A 21,926-nucleotide genomic window follows, 5' to 3' on the forward strand; every position below is an offset into this window, starting at 1 on the left:
ATTACCATATTTTATCTCGATAATATTTTGTTTTCTCTTTGTTGTTTTCAGTATTCGTCGTTTCTGATTCTGAGTCTTTTTATTAATGCAGTAAGGTTTTCCTTATACATTCTATTCCATTTAACTAAGAACATGTTACAGATGTAACGTATATTTCAGATGTCGCTGTCCTTATTCACTGTGTTGCTGGATACAGCAGGGAATTCAACGTCATCCAATAACACAAGTCAAAAGTAATCTTTTAGCCAATTAGTTTTTTTTTTGAAAAATACCTTACGGTGCTTAACTTTCTTTTCTGGTTGTAAGATAAAGAATAGTTTTCGTCGTAAAATACTTAAATGTTGACGCTTTTTTAATACTTCTTTCTAGTAATAGTAGATAAAAACCCTGTAGCATTAATAATGTAGATGAACATTCTATAGAACTTCTAGTTGCTGAGCAGTTTACAAAACTTGTTTAGATTATAATTCATGATTTTTTTATGTTTACTATAGCTTGAACATGAACTGTGTCCCGGTTGACCAGACAGATTCTGATCGGTACCAGTTTTACCAGTACATGATGATACCATCAGTAAGTCATCTCAAATTTCAATGTTGGTGAGACCAATTTTAAATATTGGGTTTGAGTTGGTGCATTGCGACTGCGACTGAGATATTTAAGTTTTTTTAACCTTGAGGAAAGTGAGAAATGTGTTTTTAAAACTTTTAGTAAAAAAAAATGTTCAATGTGCACAAGCAAATTTGTACTCCAAAGTTTTTATTATTATATATTGTTCTAAAAAAGTGTAAAATTTTGATTTAGTACTAGCTGAAATAAGATTTATTATAATTATTGGTGTTTAGACGCATTCAAGTACATCTGATATATAAATATTTATATTTTTAAATCACGTTAAGGTCGATGGTTATTTTCTATGTCATCAATTTTATGTAGCTAATGTACATTTATCAGAAATCTAGAACTTGTGGCTCATTTGTAAAATAACAAAAACAACACAGCGTTTTTATCAGCAATATGTTTTAATTCTAGCTGCTTCAGTTTATTGTTTTCTCCTACTTAATCAAACGACGTAATCTGTGTTTAGACAAGTGCGCCTCTCGTCCTGGCATTGTTTAGTAAGTTTGAAATAAAGTATGATTAACTTTTTTTCTCAACGTTATACATGTTAAACACGTCGATTGTCGGTAACCTATGTCATCAATATCTATGAATGAGTAATCAAAGGAATCAAGTTTCTACCGGAAATAAAAAGAATGTAACCAGTGACAACGACCAGACATGGAAAACAGGCATACACAACAAAGAACAGGAAATAACCAAAACAATACATATAAAGTAACAAAAGTCAATGGGCAACTCGGACTCCACTAAAAACTGGGAGCATGGACCAGGTGCAACGGTGGGGTAAATGTCGTCTGTTTTGTTTTGGTTTTTAGAAACACCCGCCGAGTTGCTCATAACACTTTGAAATAAGCACAAATCAAAACATAACTGGCTGTTTGTACACCCATATGTTGCGATTTTTTAAAAAATATATCACAGCATTTTTTTAAAACTGTATCAAAACAAAATTGAAGAATTGATTAAGCGTCATATGTTGTACTAGATGCTGCCATATACAGGAGACGGAGTGTAAGATAAAAAACATCATTAGTTTTATTATGTGTTCTACTTGCAACAGTGGTAAGAAATGGGAAAATGAGACTAAATACTTTATTAGAATATCTAATAAACAAACTTGAAATAAGTATATTTAAATTGTACTTTACAGTCCAATGGATATCTATGAGAGGAAAAACCGTATGTCGTTTATAGCTGCCTTCGGGGCTGCAGCTTATCTCTGTGCAGAGGTGGTGCTAAACAGTAAAATGATTTTCCCATACAGCGGAGTCTTTGCAATTAAAAGTAAGTAATATCTAAGTACTGAATAATTATTATAGTTTTTTTATATTAATTTAATTGATTATAAAATTATATAAAAGCATGATTTTCTAGATCACTCCACTCCATTAAGGGCTTTGGTCACTTGGACTTAATACTGTGTTTTTCGATTTACCGTCTATGTACTGGATTCCTAAAAGTCATAAGAATCCTTACAAACAACGTTATATAGCTGGATCTGCAAAATGTACCATCAAACCTCTTTCAAAACTTTTAACTTCTATACTCACAACTATCAAAGAGGGTTTGCAGTCCTACCACAACACTTGTTACTCCCGTAGTGGTATTAATTCAATGCGGATCCTGAAAAATTCGAAAGATCTTTTGGAGACAATCAGTTCAAGACTATTATCAGAATATAAAAAAGCATTAAAACCTATGATTTTTCAACACTATACTTCTATTACCCATACTCAGTTAAAAACCCGACTTAATAAAATTATATATCGTTGTCGTTTCTCTTCAAAATTATCACTAAAATTGATGAAGCCTGTTCCCTGTGCATATATGGCCTACTGATTTTTTCACCTGTGTATAAATTTTTAAGTTGGCCAGTATTGCTCAGTATTGTTAAGTTAACAAGTATTGCTCAGTTTTGTTAAGTCGGTCAGTGTTGTTATATTAACCAGTATTCCTAAGTATTGTTATGTTAATCAGTATTGCTCAGTATTGTTTAGTCGGCCAGTTTGCATAATATATTACTGCAACCATAAAACAGTAGACAGTATGTTTTTGATATGAACTACAAAAGTTACGGACATACCTAGGCTTACCAAGGATAATCTTGTTAACTGTTGAAATGTTAGAAACTTAAACATTAAATTCGTATACTCTTTACGTTAATATCTATTTTACTCATATTTAAAGGAAATAAACAGGTCTATAATTTTTAAATTCGGCTTAATTTGTTCATGTAGAAACTACTTCATTGACTTAAAGTGAGTATTACATAAGAGCTGTCATACGTGATACTGACTGTCAATCAAAAATTGTTTTGATTCTTAGTGGCGTCCGAGTTGCTCATTTGCTTTTGTTACTTTGTATGTATGATGTTAGTTACTTTATGTTCTTTGTTGTGTATGTCTGTTTTCTATGTCTGGTCTTTGTCCCTGGATTACATTCTTTTGATTACCACTATAACCTTGGTTCCCTTGATTACTCCTTAACTTTTCATAAGAAACTGTGATATTCTCATCGTTAGTACCTATCGACTTGCTGAATTTTTATTAAATGTAATCTTCTTTTTTAGTTTTTGTTATAATTCTTTCTGTGATATGTTACGGGTTACTGTTCTTCCCAATATTTGCCGCTCTGACAGTACGTAAACCTCTAGGATATATAGGTGGGAGTCTACAGATCTGGGCACTGGCGTATCAAGCCTTTAATCTTACATTCGGGTGTGCTGATTCAATGACCAAGGTAAACTGGTGTGCAACCGTGTGATTATTATCATATTCAGAACTTACATGCACAAAGGATGGTGTACCAATGTACCAATGTTTTAGGAAGAGGAATTTAAGTCCTGATTAAAAAGGGCCTTAAATATCAATCAGTGGGTGGTACATTCATATCAAACTCCTCAACATTTACTTATTACTTATCTGGAAACAGTTACAGACCACATAACATGTCATCGTTTGTCCTTAGGTAGTTGGACCTTTGAGTCTTAAATCAAATGTATCATGCTAAGATTGATTGATTTAATATGGTCAATAACGCATCGTTTGCTCCATGTTTTCTGCACCTTGCATCGCATCTACAGTTGGTGATGTCTGAACTTTATATGTGTAGGTTTATTAAGTTATGAATACCTCATTACATTGATCTACTCTTACAGAATCTACCAATGACTCAAGTGTCAATGAATAACTAAAATCCGTTTTCGAAAATAATCGTTGTCTAATACTGCGATCACTCATTGATGAATCAGAAATGCAATTTAACCAGATAAATTGTATTGCTACTGAAAGCAAGAAATAATAATGTAATTATGCTTTTGGGTTAAATCAATAGAAACAATCGTGTTATCAAGCAAGAACATCAAACGAAGTTCCAAATTTTTTATCGTCATTTTATTTTTTAGCTGAATCAGTTATACCTGGTTCTGAGAGATTGGCCTAAACTTGGATCGATCATCTACCTCTCCATTATGCTACCAGTTCGGTTTATCTTCTCCTTTGAATGTTCTCCAAATGTACCTATACTGAACCCGAAAAGGAATGCAGTCGATCCGGTTTGTGATGATATTGAGACAATAAAATCGTCCCTGGAGGGTCGTCATGTCGTGAATGCATTAAAGCCTAAATTAGAGGTGGTTAAGGAAGAAAGGTAATCTATAACAGCCTAACGATCGAAATTTATAATGAGTATGATTTCAACAACATTCTAGCAAGTGTTAGATTCAAACAACATATCATTTCGCTTAAAATGTTTACTAAATTCACATTTTTAGCCTTGAATCCAATGGTGGTCAAAAGTTGTTTAGTGTCAATGAATTTTATTCTATTTCCAATATTATTTTTACGTATTTTGGAGGTTTATGGATGAATTTTCGTTTCGGACGTATGGGTCACGTACGTCGACTAAATTTCTTGTCAAAAGTTGTCGTGATACAATTGGCCTTCATTGTTGGGGATTTAAGTTTTCGATTCATGTGGCCAATATTTTCTTCAAGGTAAAATAGAATGGGTTTTTTTTTTTGGCATATTATACACACATTTACTTGCATTATATACAGATCCATGTCTAGTTGACCAAGTTAGATTTTAGGACCGATTTTGATAAAAACCGATCATACCTCTTTCGTCATTAAGATTATGCCAGTTGTGCACGATATTTAGCTCAAACTATTAAGGTAGTCCCATCATGTCACGAAAAAAAGATATAACCAATGTAGTACAAGAAAATTTGATCCGAATAAATTTTGGGGTTTCACATCGCAAAACATGGATTTGTTATTTATGAATATGGGGACAACGGGAATCAATTTTTTATCCTTTACACCTCCTTCACCATTGAATGGAATAGAATGAAACTTCAACAAAATCTATATTACATGTTCTCATTGTTCACCTGATTTTGACCCAAATCACTTTGAGTGTTCCACAGAGCAAAACATGGACAATTTTTTCTAGTTTATTTTTGTTTCCTTTCAGTGAAGAAGGGTGCTGCGGATCATGTGGAAAGAGGTTGAAAGATTTATGTCACAGTATCATAGCTCCATGGCTATATAAGAATAATCCTGGTTAGTAATATTGTTGTACATATTACCGTTTCTATATGTTTAAAGGAATATATTCACTCTTCGTCAAATTGTTTTATTAATTTTTGAAGGTGGCACTCTGATATTAGTATAATGCAGTTGTGATTTTTCAGCAATCGTTTTTTATTCGGTTCTTTTTTATGTTGATAAAACAATATGATTTACTTTACGGTCTATGCAGAGTTAGAATCAGATTATTTATATTTGCTTTCATTCAAAAATAGAACTAGGTGTATGGTTTCAGATTTTCCATCATCTGAAAACAAATCAAATGCTACGTCAGAATAAAGGTCGTATATTCTCTATATGTAGTTCCTCTCAAACTCACATTACTTTACATTCTTGAAAAATTGGTTAAAAGAAATGAAAGATTGAGGTATTATATTCAGTTGAAAATCATTAATATCTTTTCTTCCAGAATTTAGATACTCAGCAAGAATCCTTTCCCTCTATTTTGTTTGCTTTATTATTGTTTATAAGGTAAGGCTCACGCACAGTGTGCAATTGTGCTTTCACACAATATAGTGCACGGTTATGTCTGTTTTCTTTACCGTTTTACCGTAACAATAAGACCAGCAAAAGTTTGTTTGCATCGCTTAAGGCGAGTCTTGATTCATTTATTTTTGCCGGTTCATCAGTTAAATTGAGATTCAATTAGTAAACACATCTTATAATTTTATGAGCATAAGTTAATTTTTAATACCATCCTCTGATCAATTCAATGGAAATTTTTTTAATTAAAGTCAGAAGTGGACAGTGGCTACCGTAAAAGGAACTTTTATTGATAAAATATTGTTGCCCACAATAGAATGAATCCATACACATTTTATTAATAATTGAAACTATTTCCAAAACTTGTTTGTATGAGCTACAGTATAGCTGTATAGTCCTGTGTTCTTTTCCCCAAATAAATATGAGAGAATGACCAAACGTGCTTTAATTAGAAATATTGTATGATATTGCATAAAAGGTCGTGTATGCCCATTAAACTCAATTGGAAAACAACCATGCAATATCCAACCTCATTAAATAAATATTGCACGGACATCTCCGCCTCTGACAAAAATGGCTCTGCGCAGAACGAGAGCACGAGATACCCATGGCTGTATATCTTTCATTGGTCAATTATCGATTAATGAGTGTGCTCAATTCATGTCACAAACTATTTATTGCAGAGCCTTTCTGGTTATCCAAATAGACTTCTCGCCCTGTGGGCTCAAAGTCTATTTGAATAAATCGTAAGGCCGTGACTTAGAAGTACAATGTATGAACTGGATTATTCAGCACGATATAAAAATTGGGGATTTACACTTAATACAAATAACGGAATAGTTAAAATAACCTACTAATATATATTTTTCTAAATCACAGATGAAATACCACTAGTTTACTTGAAGGATAGTGTAAGATACTTCAAGAATAACCTTCATTGGGTCAAATAAATTTCATGGAAATATTTATGAAATATTGAAATAAGATATATTCCTTAAACTATCGTATTTTCTTTCCTTTTTATAAGTTTTTGCCTTGGTGGGCAATATCTCTAGTTGTTTTAAAAAATCATTGTTATTTAACATGTTTTCAGATTACTAATTTGGAAAGATTTATTTTGGCAAATGACCAAAAATATCCAATTAACTGTATTTAAGGATACGGTTTTTATTTTTTCATTTATTTATATATTTTTTTACTCCATTATTTTTTTATTTGTCTATTTATTTTTATTATTTTTATTTTATTGCTCTCTTGTGAGAGTGTCTGTTGCAAATATATGCAAATTTTACTGAAAGTTCAAATGTCAGTCATTTGATAGGGAAGTATCGTTCTAATTATGACTATTTCAGGGTCAAAAGGTGTTCATGTTCAACAGAACTTTGAATATGACCCAGCGGTGCAACATAATATTATATTAATTTTATTGTTTCGTAGGACAACGATAGTATATTTACCACTGACGGTTTGATTTCCGTTGAGTCAATTAAATGTTTGCATGGAAAGACTTGTTTATTCTTTTCTGTCCTTTACAAAGTAAATATTTATTTTGCCGTAAGGATGCATTTTTTTTTCAATTCAAGATATTTCTTGGTAGAAATTGGGGCAATTACTTGTCCCCTATATCGCGCATAACCGAACCCTTAAATTAAAGTAGTCCCATTTTCTCCTGTTCCAGATATCGGTCGAGTCTCTGGTATTCTTCCTGCCAGTTATCACTGAACTGATTGAAGTAATGTACTCTGTTGTGGGAGTTATTGGTTGGGCAGAAGAGGCTTTCGAATCTGAGGACATCAAAATGGCAAGAAAGATCTTTATGTTCCTCTACTATATTATAGAAGGCATAAGAGGTAAATATGTGTATTTCAATTGCAAGCCAAAAACTGATTAGTTTTAATTAATAGATCTTTTTTGTATAATTTGCATTCAGTGGTACTACATTCGTGCTTATTTTGTTTTTACTTTTTTATACAAATGTATCATTTGGTAAGAATTTTAAAATGCACTTATATCGAAAGTAGCTGAACAACGAATTTCATCACAATTATGCATCAGAGACTAGGCGGGTCAATAGGCATCGAAATGATCGAGTCAATCTTGGTTGACATACAGAAGGAAGCACACTTGTATGCCGCTTTATCATGATGGGGCATTTTGTTGGACTTTCGATGAATTGGTATAAGAAAGGGCTACTTAAGTATTTGTTTTTGAATGTAAAAGTTGTGCACAAAACAATCATTGTGGTTGATACCATTAATATCAATTAGTCAGATTTTTTTAAGTATAGATTGATTACCCGATGTTATTTATCTTACTTATATTTCAGCCTGTTTTGTTTGTGCTATTGTTGCGGAGATGTTGATGTCAAGTCTAATGATATTCCATATGATATCTTCATACAGGTAATAATATTTTTCTAATTAGTTTTTCTTTTAATATCTATTTCCTTTTTTTTAAAATGGAAAACAATATGTGTCTTGTTTGGTCCTGTTTTATCTTGTATACTCAAATCTGCATTAGTTTAATTTGCCAAATTTGATCAGTTTTGAATTTTGCTGTTTAATTGAAATACGTTTGTAATAATGCAATTGAAGCAATGAATATCGATATTACCCACAGAATATTGTGCAAACAGCGTTGTTGTTTTTTAATCAGAGAAGATAGATAGCTCTGATTTAATTATTTTTTCGCCATAACTTCCGAAGATTGCCGACATGACATTCACCTGGGTTAAAAATACTTTAATCTTAGTAAAAAATAACAATAACAGATGCACAGGTAAGCACGTGTCTTGTTCTCATTTCATTTTATCTATTTCTCGATTAGTTTTCAAATAAATAATGACATATTTGAACCACATTATAGCACATTGGGTAAATTTCAAAAGAATCCTTGCGTTATGTATTCGACCTTTATTCTTTTACGGCTTGAGTCCGTCTGTCTTCCTTGCCGTTGGATAACTACTTTCGCTTTTGCAATCAGATTTGTTGTCAAAGAAGCGACCCTTGCAGCACATGCGCGGATTAAGGTCACCAGAAATCACATGCATACGAATTTATCTAGGTCGATTTTTTGTCTTGCAAGTCAATAAACATAAAGACATCCATTTCATGCATTTAATGCATTTTATGTGTGGATATTAAATGAAATTATTCAGGAAAAGTACAATTTAGTAGAAATAATTCAAAGTTAAGGTATATTTCAACAGAAACAAAAGTTTACAAAAATGACAGCTAATGCAGCTTTAATGAATGACTGTTATATTTTTGGTATATGAGTAAATAACCTTGATCACGTGGTTCCACTAATTAACTTGCGTAGCTGGTTATTTTCAAGTATGCACCACGGGCATTGGGATTATTTCAAATAGACCGAAAAAAATATAACTGTAATTCCTTATAATTGAGTTTTAGTATCAAAATCATTTACAAATGAGATTGATGACGTCATAATCATATTACAAAATTTCGTCTATGAGATAATTCAGCCAAACAACAAAGTCGAAAATGGTGTCGTTTTCATTTGCAAGAGTCACGTGACAAATCGTGGTCAGAATGGCGATGTTTTAGCGGCATGATTTCTGATGAAAATTCGCTTCGTGTGACCATTTCTATGACCATCGGTAAAAAAATAAAATAAACGTTCAAATGTTTGATCATTTATCTACATATTTATCCCTTCAAAACAGCGAAATTAATCAGTAGGAATGATTCTGTCAGCTTATATATTCAATTAAAAATGTCTAAAAAAAATAATGTAACTAGGTTATAATAAAAAGAAGAAAAGAACTTTTTGTCAAAATATTCTTCTTGCACTCATCTGTACCAGATGTGGACAAAAAATACATTTTTAACATTAACTTTTTATTTTCTAATATCAAAAAACTATGTCTTAGTATTAGCATAAACCTGTGATTAAAAGCAAGTCTATGGAATTAGAAATTTATTTTTTTACAATGAATTCATTTTCATATTAGATATTGATTCTTGAAAATTAGAACTAAATTTTTAATATTGAAAAAGATGAGTTGAAGTTATTTTTTACATTGAGAATTCGTATATTAAAATTTTAGTTTTTGACATTAGAAATTCATTTTCATATAAAACAGATCAATTTCTTATGGGAAATTAATTTTCTTATAATAAAATTCCTTTTTATATTTTCTGATATTGTTGTCAATTAAATTTGATTTTTTTAAAAACAAAAAACAAGGAATGGGAAAAAGGGGGCAAATAAGCAAATATATACTTCTAAAACCTACACAGGATAACCAAGTTAGAATGGAATGAATAATATATATACTCTAAGTTTACCATACAAAGTCGATATAGAGGAAATAGAGTGCAAATAGGCGAAATAAACATTGAGAGCGACTTTGAACATGGAATTCCCTTTCAGATACTGAAGTTCATTGGTCAACCTATCTAGAAAACCATTCTTGTAATAGATATAACGTGTGAAATGCAATTCTGTCAGCTTTTCCATTGGCTCAAAATCAAAACAATGTAAATCTCGTTCTTCGAGAGGGGGGATTTCTATGCGTTCTTTTTCCTCACTGGTCCGTCTGAAATGTTTTTGTTAATGTCATTTAGCTAAAGAATATATTTTCGTATATGATACGATTTTTTGTTTACCTATTTTTCAATTGATTTTAATTAATTTAATGATTCTTGAAAGCTGGGGAAACGTAAAATTTTCCCGGGAAATTTATCGCCGCCATTTTTAGAGTTATCTGCTCATGGGTCACTGCAAATGAGATCAAAGGATTTCGGGGTTACGGAGGCACTCTGCTGTTCGACTGTAATTGTTTATCCAATCAGAAAGCGTGTTACATCTGAAATTAAATTATAAGTTGTTAGCTTTATGAAGGTTGTTTATAAGGTTGTTATTATTTTTTTTTTAATATTTTTTTTTTAATTTATTTTCTTTTATTTGATATTATTTTATTAATTTTTTTTCTTCATTACGGATAGTAATTTTTGCATTTTTAGTCAAATTTGAAATTGAAATCCGACAATATATGTCAACCAAACAACCAAATGGATGGTTATCTCTGCTTCCAGTTTATATTGTTATACACCAGAAATAATAAAACGGTCATGGAAACGGGAGTTTAGCGCGCTATATAAATTGGTTTACCAACCATTTCTATCGGAAATATCTGTTCCAAGTCAGGACCATTGCGGTGAATTCCAACTTCCGTTTTTTACCTTGATATTACATTTCTTATTCGGACTTTCCTTTTTTTACTTTTTCTTTTGACCATAACCAAGAGTTTATCAGTTCGTTAATTTTGTCAGTTTCCTTACGATATAGCAATTGACATGATAGCAGTTTTCTTATTGTGTATTCAATTTTCCAGAAAAAATCTATTGGCATTATTTAAAGGTTCACGAGTTCACATACCACCAATGTCTGAGAAAAGTAACGCAAGCTTAATGGTAATTATTGTAACCGATTTATTTTACGTCCATAGACAGCAGAAATATAATACATTTACAAAAAATCATACTCATATTACTCATACAACTCTTGCCCATAGATCCAAAAACATGCAACTTTTGCTTGCGATTTTCAGTTCCATATTTATAAACATCATGATTGACCAAGAAAGACGTTCACTTTAAAGTTTATCTTACACGAGTGTCTGCATATTAACCATGAATTAAAATAACGTCCAATCAACTACACAAATAGTTATTTTTCGAAGCTGAAAATGTGTACGGAGAAAAAAATGTTTTTAAATTTAAAATATCTAGTGTAATTTCCTTTCGTGAGCTTTGTTCATAGTTTTTCTAGTTTAATTTAGGTAGGAACCATGCGATACACAGGATACCAGGTTGGATACATCTTATGGGGTACGTAATTCTTACATGAATATGTATTCTCTATGTTACAAATTCAGTTGTATTTAAATTACATTTTGAAATTTTCCGTCAATTCATATTGTCTACCTCCACATGGAGCTATGTTTAAAAGTATAAACCCTTTCCGGTTATGTCGATGAGCATGCGTGTTAAGAAACAATTTTCCTTGAAGATGTCTCACGCATGCTCATCGACTAATTTACAATGAACACGATAGAGTCTATAAGACATCTTACAAAACAATACACCATAAACAAAGAAAACTTTAAAACATAGACTTTAAAAAGTTAATTAACCCGTTTCCGGTCATATAAGCTTCCAACTCATTAACAAGTGCCTCCTATTCATTAGGATCATTTCATGAACTGAAAGTATTTTTCTATCAATTATAGTTTTCAAGATACTGGCTGAAAACTACAAAAAGACACATTTTTTCGCCTTTCAAGGGCAATAACAAAAACTGGTCCGACAACTTTAACCCATGTAGCCATTAGTAGGCCTTATCAAAAGGATCACTTTTTCAACTGAGTTGCTACCTCTTAAAAGGTTCAAGATATTGACTGAAAACTATTTTTTTCGCATTTCAATGGCAATAACTCTAACAAGGAGTCGCTTAACAATTTTAGCCCAATGTAGAATGAAAGTCACATTTATTTTCTATATCTCTTATAGTCTTTGAGATATATATTGTACGTGGAAATTGTTGAATTTTGCTCCTATGGTCTAAAATTAGCAACGGCGGTCATGTTTTATACTTGATATTATGTAGTCGATATACTCACTAGAGCAGATAACCTATGGATACTTGTGACCAAGTTTGGTTATGATTAAAAGAGAAATTTCAGAGGGGAAGATTTCTTAGAGACAAGTTAATGAAGGACGAAATACGACGACTGTGACGACGGACGCCAATTGATGACGAAAGCTCACATTGCCTAGTGAGCAAAACCTAATTAGTTATAACATAAGCAATAAAACAAAATAACATTATGTCAAACCTTTGTATTCATACTCCAATGAAACTTTCTCAATCAAAATTATTTTTTACTTTCAGCGAACATTGTACAGGCCTCGTTATTTTTATTTGGAGTGTACATTGTACAGGCCTCATTATGTTTATTTGCAGCGTACATTGTACAGGCCTCATTATGTTTATTTGCAGCGTACATTGTACAATCCTCATTATTCTCATTTTCAGCGTACATTGTACAGGCCTCATTATTTTTATCTGCAGCGTGCATTGTACAGGCCTCATTTTTTTATTTTCAGCGTACATTGTACAGGCCTCATTGTTTTTATTTGCAGCGTACGTTGTACAGGCCTCATTGTTTTTATTTGCAGCGTACATTGTACAGGCCTCATTGTTTTTCCTCGTCTTCTTTGCTATAGCCGTGGTAGTAGCATTATACAGAGCTGGTATTGGAGGTGTTATTACTGACTTGATAGCCGAGTTCTGGTAAGTTTATTGCATCAAGACAAAAGGTAGAGCTGAGATTATGAAATTTAAATGGGAAATTCATTTCTATCATTATACATTTTTGCCAAAAAAATAAAAAGTTCTCCATATTCCATCTTGTGTACATAGTATATAGCCATTGGGGCAATGTAAGTAGAATTTTACTCTTTGAGCAATGGATTTTTTTTTTTCTGCAATGGAGACAATCTAGTTTAGAAATGAAGATTGCAAATCTCTTGAACAAAATTCTCAGCTGCATAGTTCCATCTGTTGTAAACTAAGAATGTAGAATATGAATTAGATGTACATTATATAGCGACTGTACAATATTTTGACTAAATGATTATTGAGATATTTCATAAAGAAAAATGGTTGTATTACTGAGTGAATTTTATATTGTGTTTGTTGTTTCAGTTCATTGTAATCTTGCATTTAAGGGGGATGGTTAAGGCCTTATAAAGCTAGTTTAACCCTATGGCAGACATGTGCCTGTCCAGAGTCAGATGTTAGTAATTGTGTTTTTGTCGTTTTTTGACTTTTTAATGTATTTTGAAGAAGTATTATCATTCTATTACGGCAGATTGTATTACTTTTCAGAGATAACTCAAAGGTGTGTTTACACATGTTGAAGACCTTTTGGTGATCCCTGATTTTACTAATTTTTATAATGGTTATACAATAGTACATATGTTGCCCTTCACCAAATCTGCTCCTTTTTTCTAACACTTTGGATAAACATTCAGTTATGATATATGTAGGTCTGCAAATTAGTCTTTTTATAGTACCTTTAACCAAATATTTCATTTTCAAAGTGCATGCATCAGTGCATCCTTGTGACTTATGTAAAATAATTTTTTTTTCTTGATAGTTTTCATTAAGGGTTATTGTAATATTGAGTTGAGTTATCTCTCTTTGTTTTCAAAATTTCCATATTATATGATCAAGAACATTTTCTACTTTCTAGCTGTAAAAGTGAACAGCTGAAGTTCTCTCCTTGGTCCTGGGCCTAACCCCCTACTTTTATTGGAATATTTTGTTGATTTTGTGCAAAATTTGGACAAAAATGTGCAAATAATGGTCTGGATCCGCTGTGCTTAGTGATAAACACTGTGCCACAAAATCAACAAAACCTTAAAACCAAATTGTCAAGCATAGTGGGACCTGCAGAAAATGTATAGTACTGTGATATACATGTACTATAATATTTCCACCAAACAAGGATGTATAAAAATTCATAATTTTAGCTTCAATAACTGATTATTAACCCAGTTATATATATATATATGGCAATAAAAAAACCAAACATCTCTAAATTCACAGTAATGTATGTGTGACACAAGAAATATGAATTTCTCTGAATCAGATGTCTTAACAACTTTTTGAAGCTTGTCCTTTCTCCTTGGAATATATTACATGTGTTACAGTCCTAATTCCAAAATCCCAACAACTTCTTGAATACCAATGCACATCCATTTCTTCTGAAATGAAAAAAAACAGGATCAGTAAATTTTCTTGTTTTAACCCAAAAAAAAAATGGTGCCACATACAAATTTAGAAATTTTGACAGACGAACAAGGTTATCAAATGTACCACCCACTCAATGAGTAAGGTATAAAGTCTACACAACTTCTTTCCCTTTTTATGCTGTACATTTCAGTATTTAGATTCTATAAGGATAAAGTGGAATATTTTAAGTACCATACAAGATAAGAATCAGGCAATGAATGGGTGGCACATTGTTTTTCTCAATTTGTTATTTTTCCTCAAATATTGAATACATCTAGAGTGCAACTGAAAGGCTATTTGAATAAATACTAAAGCATTTGTAGTGTAGATATTTTTTACTGCTTTTATAGGAAAAAAATGTGGGGAATTTCTCTCGCCATTTTTTCATAGCCCAATTCAAGTTTGACCAATCAATATCTTCAAGAAGTAAACTTTACAAACACTTTGATGGTTATTTTTGGTGGTTATAAGGTATAAACACTTACCCTACCAGTGCCCCTGGTCCATGCTCCCAGTTTTTAGTGGAGTCTGAGTTGCTCATTTGCTTTTGTTACTTTGTGTGATTTTAGTTACTTTATGTTCATTGTTGTGTATGTCTGTTTTCCATGTCTGTTCTTTGTCCCTGGATTACATTCTTTTGATTACTGCTATAAACTTGGTTCCCTTGATTACTCTTTTGGATAAAGCAATAAAATTTCTCCTGTTTTTTTGCCCTTCTTGTTCCAATTCTTATACAAATTTTGCCTGATTCTTGGACAGAGAAGTACTTTTAAACTGATTAATCATATAGGTTTTGCTTGTTCTGTTTACTTAGTCATCTGTTTTTTTTTAATTTTTTATGATGACCAGGAGAACAGAGTCATACTTAACCATGCATTTCTTCCATTTCTTCGTCAATTCACATAATCAAAGTTCAGGTGTTCTCAGGGTTTAATGTCGAACAAGGATAAAATAAATAACAGTGTGAACATATTATCACTAACATCATGGCCCACTGGCTCTTGTGAAGAAAGTTAACAGAAGATCATTAGGCAGTGACAATCCCGCTTATAAATTATGATTTTTCTAGAACTTTACCTTAGCCAATCAATTAGCCAGTTATCTCTCCACACAAGAGCCTGTGCACTGCCACACCTGTAAACCTTTGGACCATTTCATGTGGGAGATTCTCCTACATTGACAAGGTCTCATGTGGAAGATTTTTTATATAAAAGCAAATTTTTTATGTAAAGTTTAATTATTTAGCATTTTTCTCACAAAATATAGTAATTTTTATGTAAAACTTCCCACAAATCTTACATTTTTTTATGTTGGAGATTCTAATTTTTTCATTGATTTTGTGGGAGTCTCCCCCTCCTAATGTGGAAGATATGCATGACAGCTCGATTTGCTTTTTTCCAAGAGAAGATCCTTGAAGACTTAATAATAATTCAATATAATAAAACAATTGTTGAAAGTTCATTAAGAGGTCAGCAATCCAATTAAAATTAGACCTATCAATTATTCCATTAAGTCACTGCAATGTAGGATCTTACAACACTCCATTTTATTTTCTGTTCTGATGACCTTCCTATCAGCCAATCAGAATTCATCTTTCATTATTTTGAAAGCATTATTCAAGAAGAAAAACCTGAGGATTCAGGAAGGTAATCTGAACAAAAAGTAGAATGAAGTGTTGTTAGATCCTACATGCAGTGAATTGAAAAATCTAATTTTAATTACATTGGGAGGTCAGTAAACTTACAGCCTCAATACCAACTATTACCTTTTACATATTTCCTCAGATCATAGAAGGTAAATTTTGATAATAAATTAATTGTTCCCATCATGACCATTCAACAAATGTGTATTCAAGCATGTAGGATTACAGCACCTAAACTGATCTGTGCAACTATAATTGTTCTGATCACAGTATTGTAATATAAACTTTTATTGAAACAAATCCAATATAATGCTATAATCTTTTTTTAAATGTACAAAAATTGTAATTAAATCTAAGTCTAAATCCACATCATTCAGTAAATTTGATGGAGAAACCAAGCAATTAATTCTTTACAATATATGAACTGATCAGTAGCCACGTAATATAATGACCAGTCCTATGGATCATTTTAATGGATCACTGACTAATCTGAAACTGGTCAATTATTGACAATACATCGTAATTATAGTAACATGGATCCGTTCAGGTATTATATCTCACAAAATATACCTTTACTATATTATTAAAGGTCTGCTCCTGTGACAGCTATTCTGTTAGTGCTGGTTCAACTGCTAATGGCAAAGTTCTTGTTCCTGCAAGACAATGGAAATAAATTAGCCATAGAAAACAGGTAACAATCACAATAAAATTACAGGATTCACAGGTGTAACATCTCACACAACGTGAAGTTCCATGCATTGTTGTTTTTAGGTATACCCCTCGCTCATACAGAAAGTTGGTACTGAACAGCAACAAAAATCACTTACAATGTATGACCCATATTTATTAAGATAGATCATACTTAATATTTCTATTAAACAGATCTTTATTGTTTTACTCAAAGTAGACTTTGAATGAACATGCTTTAGAATTTTAATGTAAAAAATTAAAAGTCACCAAACTTGATTTTTAGATAACTGAGCCTTACTATAGGCAATTTTTTACAACCTCTTATATGGATTCAGTGAGAATATTCACTAATTCCCAAATTAAAAAAAAAAAAAACTGGTATACAAAATTACTTATAATTCATACAAATAATACTTAACTGATATTCTTTCATATTTCAAAAATAAAATTGAGGGTCACCAACCTCTTTTCATATTAAAAAATATTTAAAAAAAAAAAAACTAAAATTTCTATTACATTTATAGAATTATTTCCCATCAATTATCTCCCCTTTGAAAGAGCCTTTTTACAATTATTGTTAGAATATATATATATATAAATATATATGTCTGAATGATTTACAAGATGACAGAAAAGAATGATCTGTGTAATAGGTATGATCCACCTTTAGCCACTTACCAAATTTGAAATAAAATTCAATGGGAGCTAAGATACCTGGGATGAAATTAGGATGTGCAGAGGGACAGAATGTTGAATGGACAAGGTGATTCCAATATAGCATCAACTGATTAACCTCACTGAGTGGAATTGACACTTCCTTTCACAAAGCAGAATTCACTTTTGTACATACAGTCGAATTTCACTCGCTCGAACTCGGATGGCTCGAACACCCGGGATTTCTCGAACACAATTCAAAGTACCAAAATGTTCTCCTATATAATCAATATAAATAACCTTGGAATTCTTGAACTTCGATTTCTCGAAAACTCAAACTGACTAGTCGGTCCGTTCGGTAATAAATCTCAAAGAATAAACCTCACTAACTCGAACTCGTCAGCCATTTTGTCAGCTTGGGTAATATAAGGTGTAAAATACTGAAACCCTATCATTAATCAGTGTCATTTTAGTTAATTACAGGTAATATTTAAGTCATCACTAATTAGGTAGTTTTGATAAAACTGATTGAAGTTCGAGAATGTTCCGAAGTCAGTATGATGAAACCATGAAAGAAAATCAGATAAAAACAAATTATTGACCAATGAACCTACACTCTGGACGTTTTTAAAAGAAAACACAGCATTTTTAATGTCCACAAATCAACATAATCTTCCGAAAGCGAATGAAAAAGAACCACGAACTAACACAACTTCGGAGGAAGAAAGCAATTTCTAACGATAAAGTCGGACTCAGACCGGCAACGAAAGAAATCCGGAAATATACGAAATTCAATTTCTCGAACTCCCCATAACTCGAACACATTTCAATGGTCCCTTGGAGTTCGAGCTACCGAGGTTTGACTGTACATGTTGTTTGTATATGCATGTCGGAAGTTCTGTCATAAAAAAGAGGAAATGGATGGAATAACAAAAATCATCTCAATTTCAAACCATCCTAATATTTTTTAAATATTCAGTGAAAAAGATATGAATATTGTTGTCAGAAAATAATTAAGCATTAAGGGCCACTGAGAGTTTTGGGCTAAAAAAGTAAATTCAGAAAAATAAAGAAATGAACAATTTCTATTGTCAAATTAAATGAAAACAATAAGAGGAAACAAAGAGGAAACTCTAGACACTCTTAAATCCTCAAATCTGAGAACTATGATTGAATTTGAAATATTTTGCATTTTTGGAAGAATATACATAGTTGATAAATGTACTGTATGTACTAAAACAATCATATGAAAATATGACTGATATCATACCTACATATACTTTTCAGACGAGGATTTTTCCTGACAGTATACTTCGTGTTCTTCTACAACACTTTTCTCGGTTTGATCTCCTGTCTGATGAGAATCCTTAAAGCTATTGGAATTGGGTCTTTATTTCTAGGAAGACTTGATCACAGCACTCTCCCAAGGAGGTTCCAATTAATGGATCCTGGTATGTAATATGAAGCAGTTGTAACCTGTATAAGGACAAAGTTGAATGTATAGATATATCTAAAAATCTTCTTGTCGCTTTTTCTAGACATCTTTATGGTTCTTGACACTTCTTGTCGCTAATTAGTGAGACTGGTTGGTAGTGTTGGTACTCCTGACTTTCTGGCTAAGGTTTCAACCAGAAAAACCTGCTCTTACGACATTTACGACATATGAGAAATGAAAAAAAAGTATCTAAATTATAATATTTAGTAAAGAACATATAATAAACACTTCTTAGTTAAGCTGATACAAGAATACCAAACTTTGTATGGGAAGCTGCGAAAGACATGACTTCAGAAAAAAAGTCATATACAATTAAGTGTACATGCTACATGTAGTACATGTTGAAAGCTGCATACATCTGTATGTCAACTTGACACTGCTCTAAGCATTGATTATTGATTGATACAGGTGAGCACAACTGTCTCAGCATTATACAAGTAGTTGTTCAGACATATAATGGGTATAATGTTTTATTTATATGATATGTTATAAACGTTTCCCAAATATTTACTGTGCTGGTTATTTTCTCCTATGTGTTCATAGTTTATGATTCTAAATCGGCAGTTATACCTCAAATCAACATGTAGATAGTGTATTGGAATCACCTTGTCCATCCGTCTGTCTGAGTTTCAAAATTAGCTCAGTTTCCAATACATGGATTGATCTCAAACTTGGCATGTGACTATGTTAAGATAGGGCATACACTGCAAGCAATGTTAGACCAATACGATCAAACTACTGTGTGAGAGGGGCATACTCAGCATGACACTGCATACAACTTCATGTTAACCTTTTCAGGATTTGATGCTTATGTTGGTTTCATGCACATGGAGAATGCCCATTACAATCCTGTTATGCTGACCTTTATCTCAATACTACAGATGAAGATTAATGCCACCAAAGCTAAAAATCTAGATGAGGAACAAGGTAATGGTGCAGAACTGTTAAAAAATGTGTCAACTTGCTTGAAAAATATCTAATAATGATATATAGACAATAAAAGTGTATTGACTTAACATAAAAACAATGCTAGAAAAACTGTGAGCAATGCTCTAACTCCACCATTTAATAAGATGTACCTTCTGACCTCCATACTGATTTGGATCAAAATCTTAAATAAGAGGTGCACCTTTGGAGCATGTAATAAAGGTTCTGTGAAAGATTGATTCCATTCCATTCAGTGGTAAAGGAGTAGTAACAAATAAGAGATGGGTTCCATTTGTTCACAAATAACAATGCCGGGGTTTTGCAATATGAAACCCCCAAATATTATTAAATCAAAATTGGAGGTGCACAATGCGAACATGTAATAAAGATTCTGTGAAAGTTCTGGACGGAGGGATGGACTCCCCCCATCACTATATACCCTGCACTTTGCAAGTGGGGGTATAATGAGGATGAGGCTTCACATTGTATTGTCTTTAAACTGCAATCCTAATCTGTTTTTTTTTTTATTCAAGTTTGATCTTAAACAGCCACAAAAAAATACATGAAATAATGAACTTTTGATAGATCACAAAATCAATACCCCAAAAATACATTGCTTCACGCAGTTGAAAGAGTGGAGAAAAGTTAGGAAAATTTGCTGCATGAAGATACGGAAAAATTATAATGAATTTTAAAAATTTACATCAAAACTTACAAGACATTTTCATTGGCTATGGCAGAGAAAAAAAATGAATTAAACCTAAGCTTCTGATCTTAATGTTTTGTACATATGAAATTTCACGATGTATAAACATTTGTTGTAACAATAAAATATTCATTTTTGTCAAAAAGATCTAAAATTTTTAATCTAATTATAAGGTCATCATAAAAAAAACATCCTCGATCCTCATCCATCATTTTTCAAATTAAAGGTAAGAAGGTGAATTCTATTCTTTATTTTTTATCAGTTTAAGTGAAAATTTGAAAGAAATGGAAAAAAAATCAATATGAAATTCTTTGGGGAGGGTGAAAAAAAAGTCCCGAGGGGATCAGAATCAATATATATTTTTCATTTTGACCTAAACTGCTACTATCATATTATTTCAGAACTGGAAAATATAAGAGATAAAGAAACGAACAGACGTCGCAGGAAGGCTATACAGAACTGGCACATGGCATGTCTGCTACATTTCAATCCACAGTTCCGTGTTTTGAGAAAAGACTATCTTGAAGGAATAAGAGAGAAACGTACCATAACCAAAAAGTCAGAAAAAAAAGAAAAGACCATGGAAGACTCAAAAGGAAGCATTGTTACCATTGAAATAAATCAAAAACCACCTGCTTATACTAAATATTCTGCATAAAGTGCACATGAAGAGTCAATGTGTTGAAAAGCCTACCTCAAAAGAATCAGACAAATTGTATTATATTAAAAAGTCAGAAAAATTGGAAAAGAAAACGTGAAAGACTGAAAAGGAAGCATTGTGATTTAAAATGAATCAAAATGAGACTACTTAAACAAACCAAATATTCTTCTTTAAATCAAATTCAAGAGTCTACTTCGTGAATTAATTTTTTTATTTATTTATTTTTACTATTTCAGGGCTTAAGAGCATATCAAGTCTGTTTATGCTACTCTTTTGCAATCCATATTTTATGGCCATGTTAAAAAAAATGGTTTCTTAATTTTTTAACACAGGTAATATGGACAGCTCAGGTCTTATAACCCACCCCCTCCCCCCAGACAAAAGCCCCATCTTATAATGTGCTTGAAATGTAATAGCATATTTTTGGTGGACAAAGAATTTTGATGAAATTTTATAGGAATTTTAAGCATATTATACTTAAAATTTCTATAAAATTTCATCAAAATTCTTTGATCATTAAAGGATGATTTTTGCTTACAAGAAAGGTCAAGACAGACAGACAGACAGACAGTGTGTTTCCTATATACCTTCCACAAACTTTGTATGAGAGTTCTTGACTGAATC

The 21,926-nt window shown here is 31.9% G+C and overlaps 1 protein-coding gene across 1 annotated transcript; it reads left to right on the forward strand.

The window, feature by feature from the left end:
- Positions 1–159: 159 nt before the first annotated feature.
- Positions 160–21,299, forward strand: LOC148626536 (receptor for retinol uptake stra6-like). Its single transcript, XM_088571119.1, has 17 exons — positions 160–233; positions 495–573; positions 1,033–1,118; positions 1,775–1,908; positions 3,194–3,363; positions 4,028–4,272; positions 5,100–5,188; positions 5,625–5,686; positions 7,377–7,548; positions 8,025–8,100; positions 11,061–11,139; positions 11,508–11,556; positions 12,907–13,021; positions 16,759–16,860; positions 18,801–18,964; positions 19,807–19,935; positions 21,043–21,299. Exons 1-17 carry the CDS (start codon positions 160–162, stop codon positions 21,297–21,299), a joined length of 2,082 nt encoding a protein of 693 aa, XP_088427245.1.
- Positions 21,300–21,926: the final 627 nt, after the last annotated feature.

Source organism: Perna viridis, chromosome 2 (genome assembly GCF_037379345.1).
Source record: "Perna viridis isolate PV_CMFRI_1.1 ecotype Kerala chromosome 2, ASM3737934v1, whole genome shotgun sequence".
In the NCBI taxonomy this organism is placed as follows: domain Eukaryota; kingdom Metazoa; phylum Mollusca; class Bivalvia; order Mytilida; family Mytilidae; genus Perna; species Perna viridis.

Coding starts and splice junctions, on each gene's coding strand:
- LOC148626536 (XM_088571119.1), top strand. CDS start 160: ATGTCGCTGTCCTTATTCACTGTGTTGCTGGATACAGCAGGGAATTCA. Junction 11,557..12,906: donor GGTTGGATACATCTTATGGG/GTACGTAATTCT, acceptor TTTTATTTGCAG/CGTACATTGTACAGGCCTCA. Junction 18,965..19,806: donor GTTCCAATTAATGGATCCTG/GTATGTAATATG, acceptor TAACCTTTTCAG/GATTTGATGCTTATGTTGGT.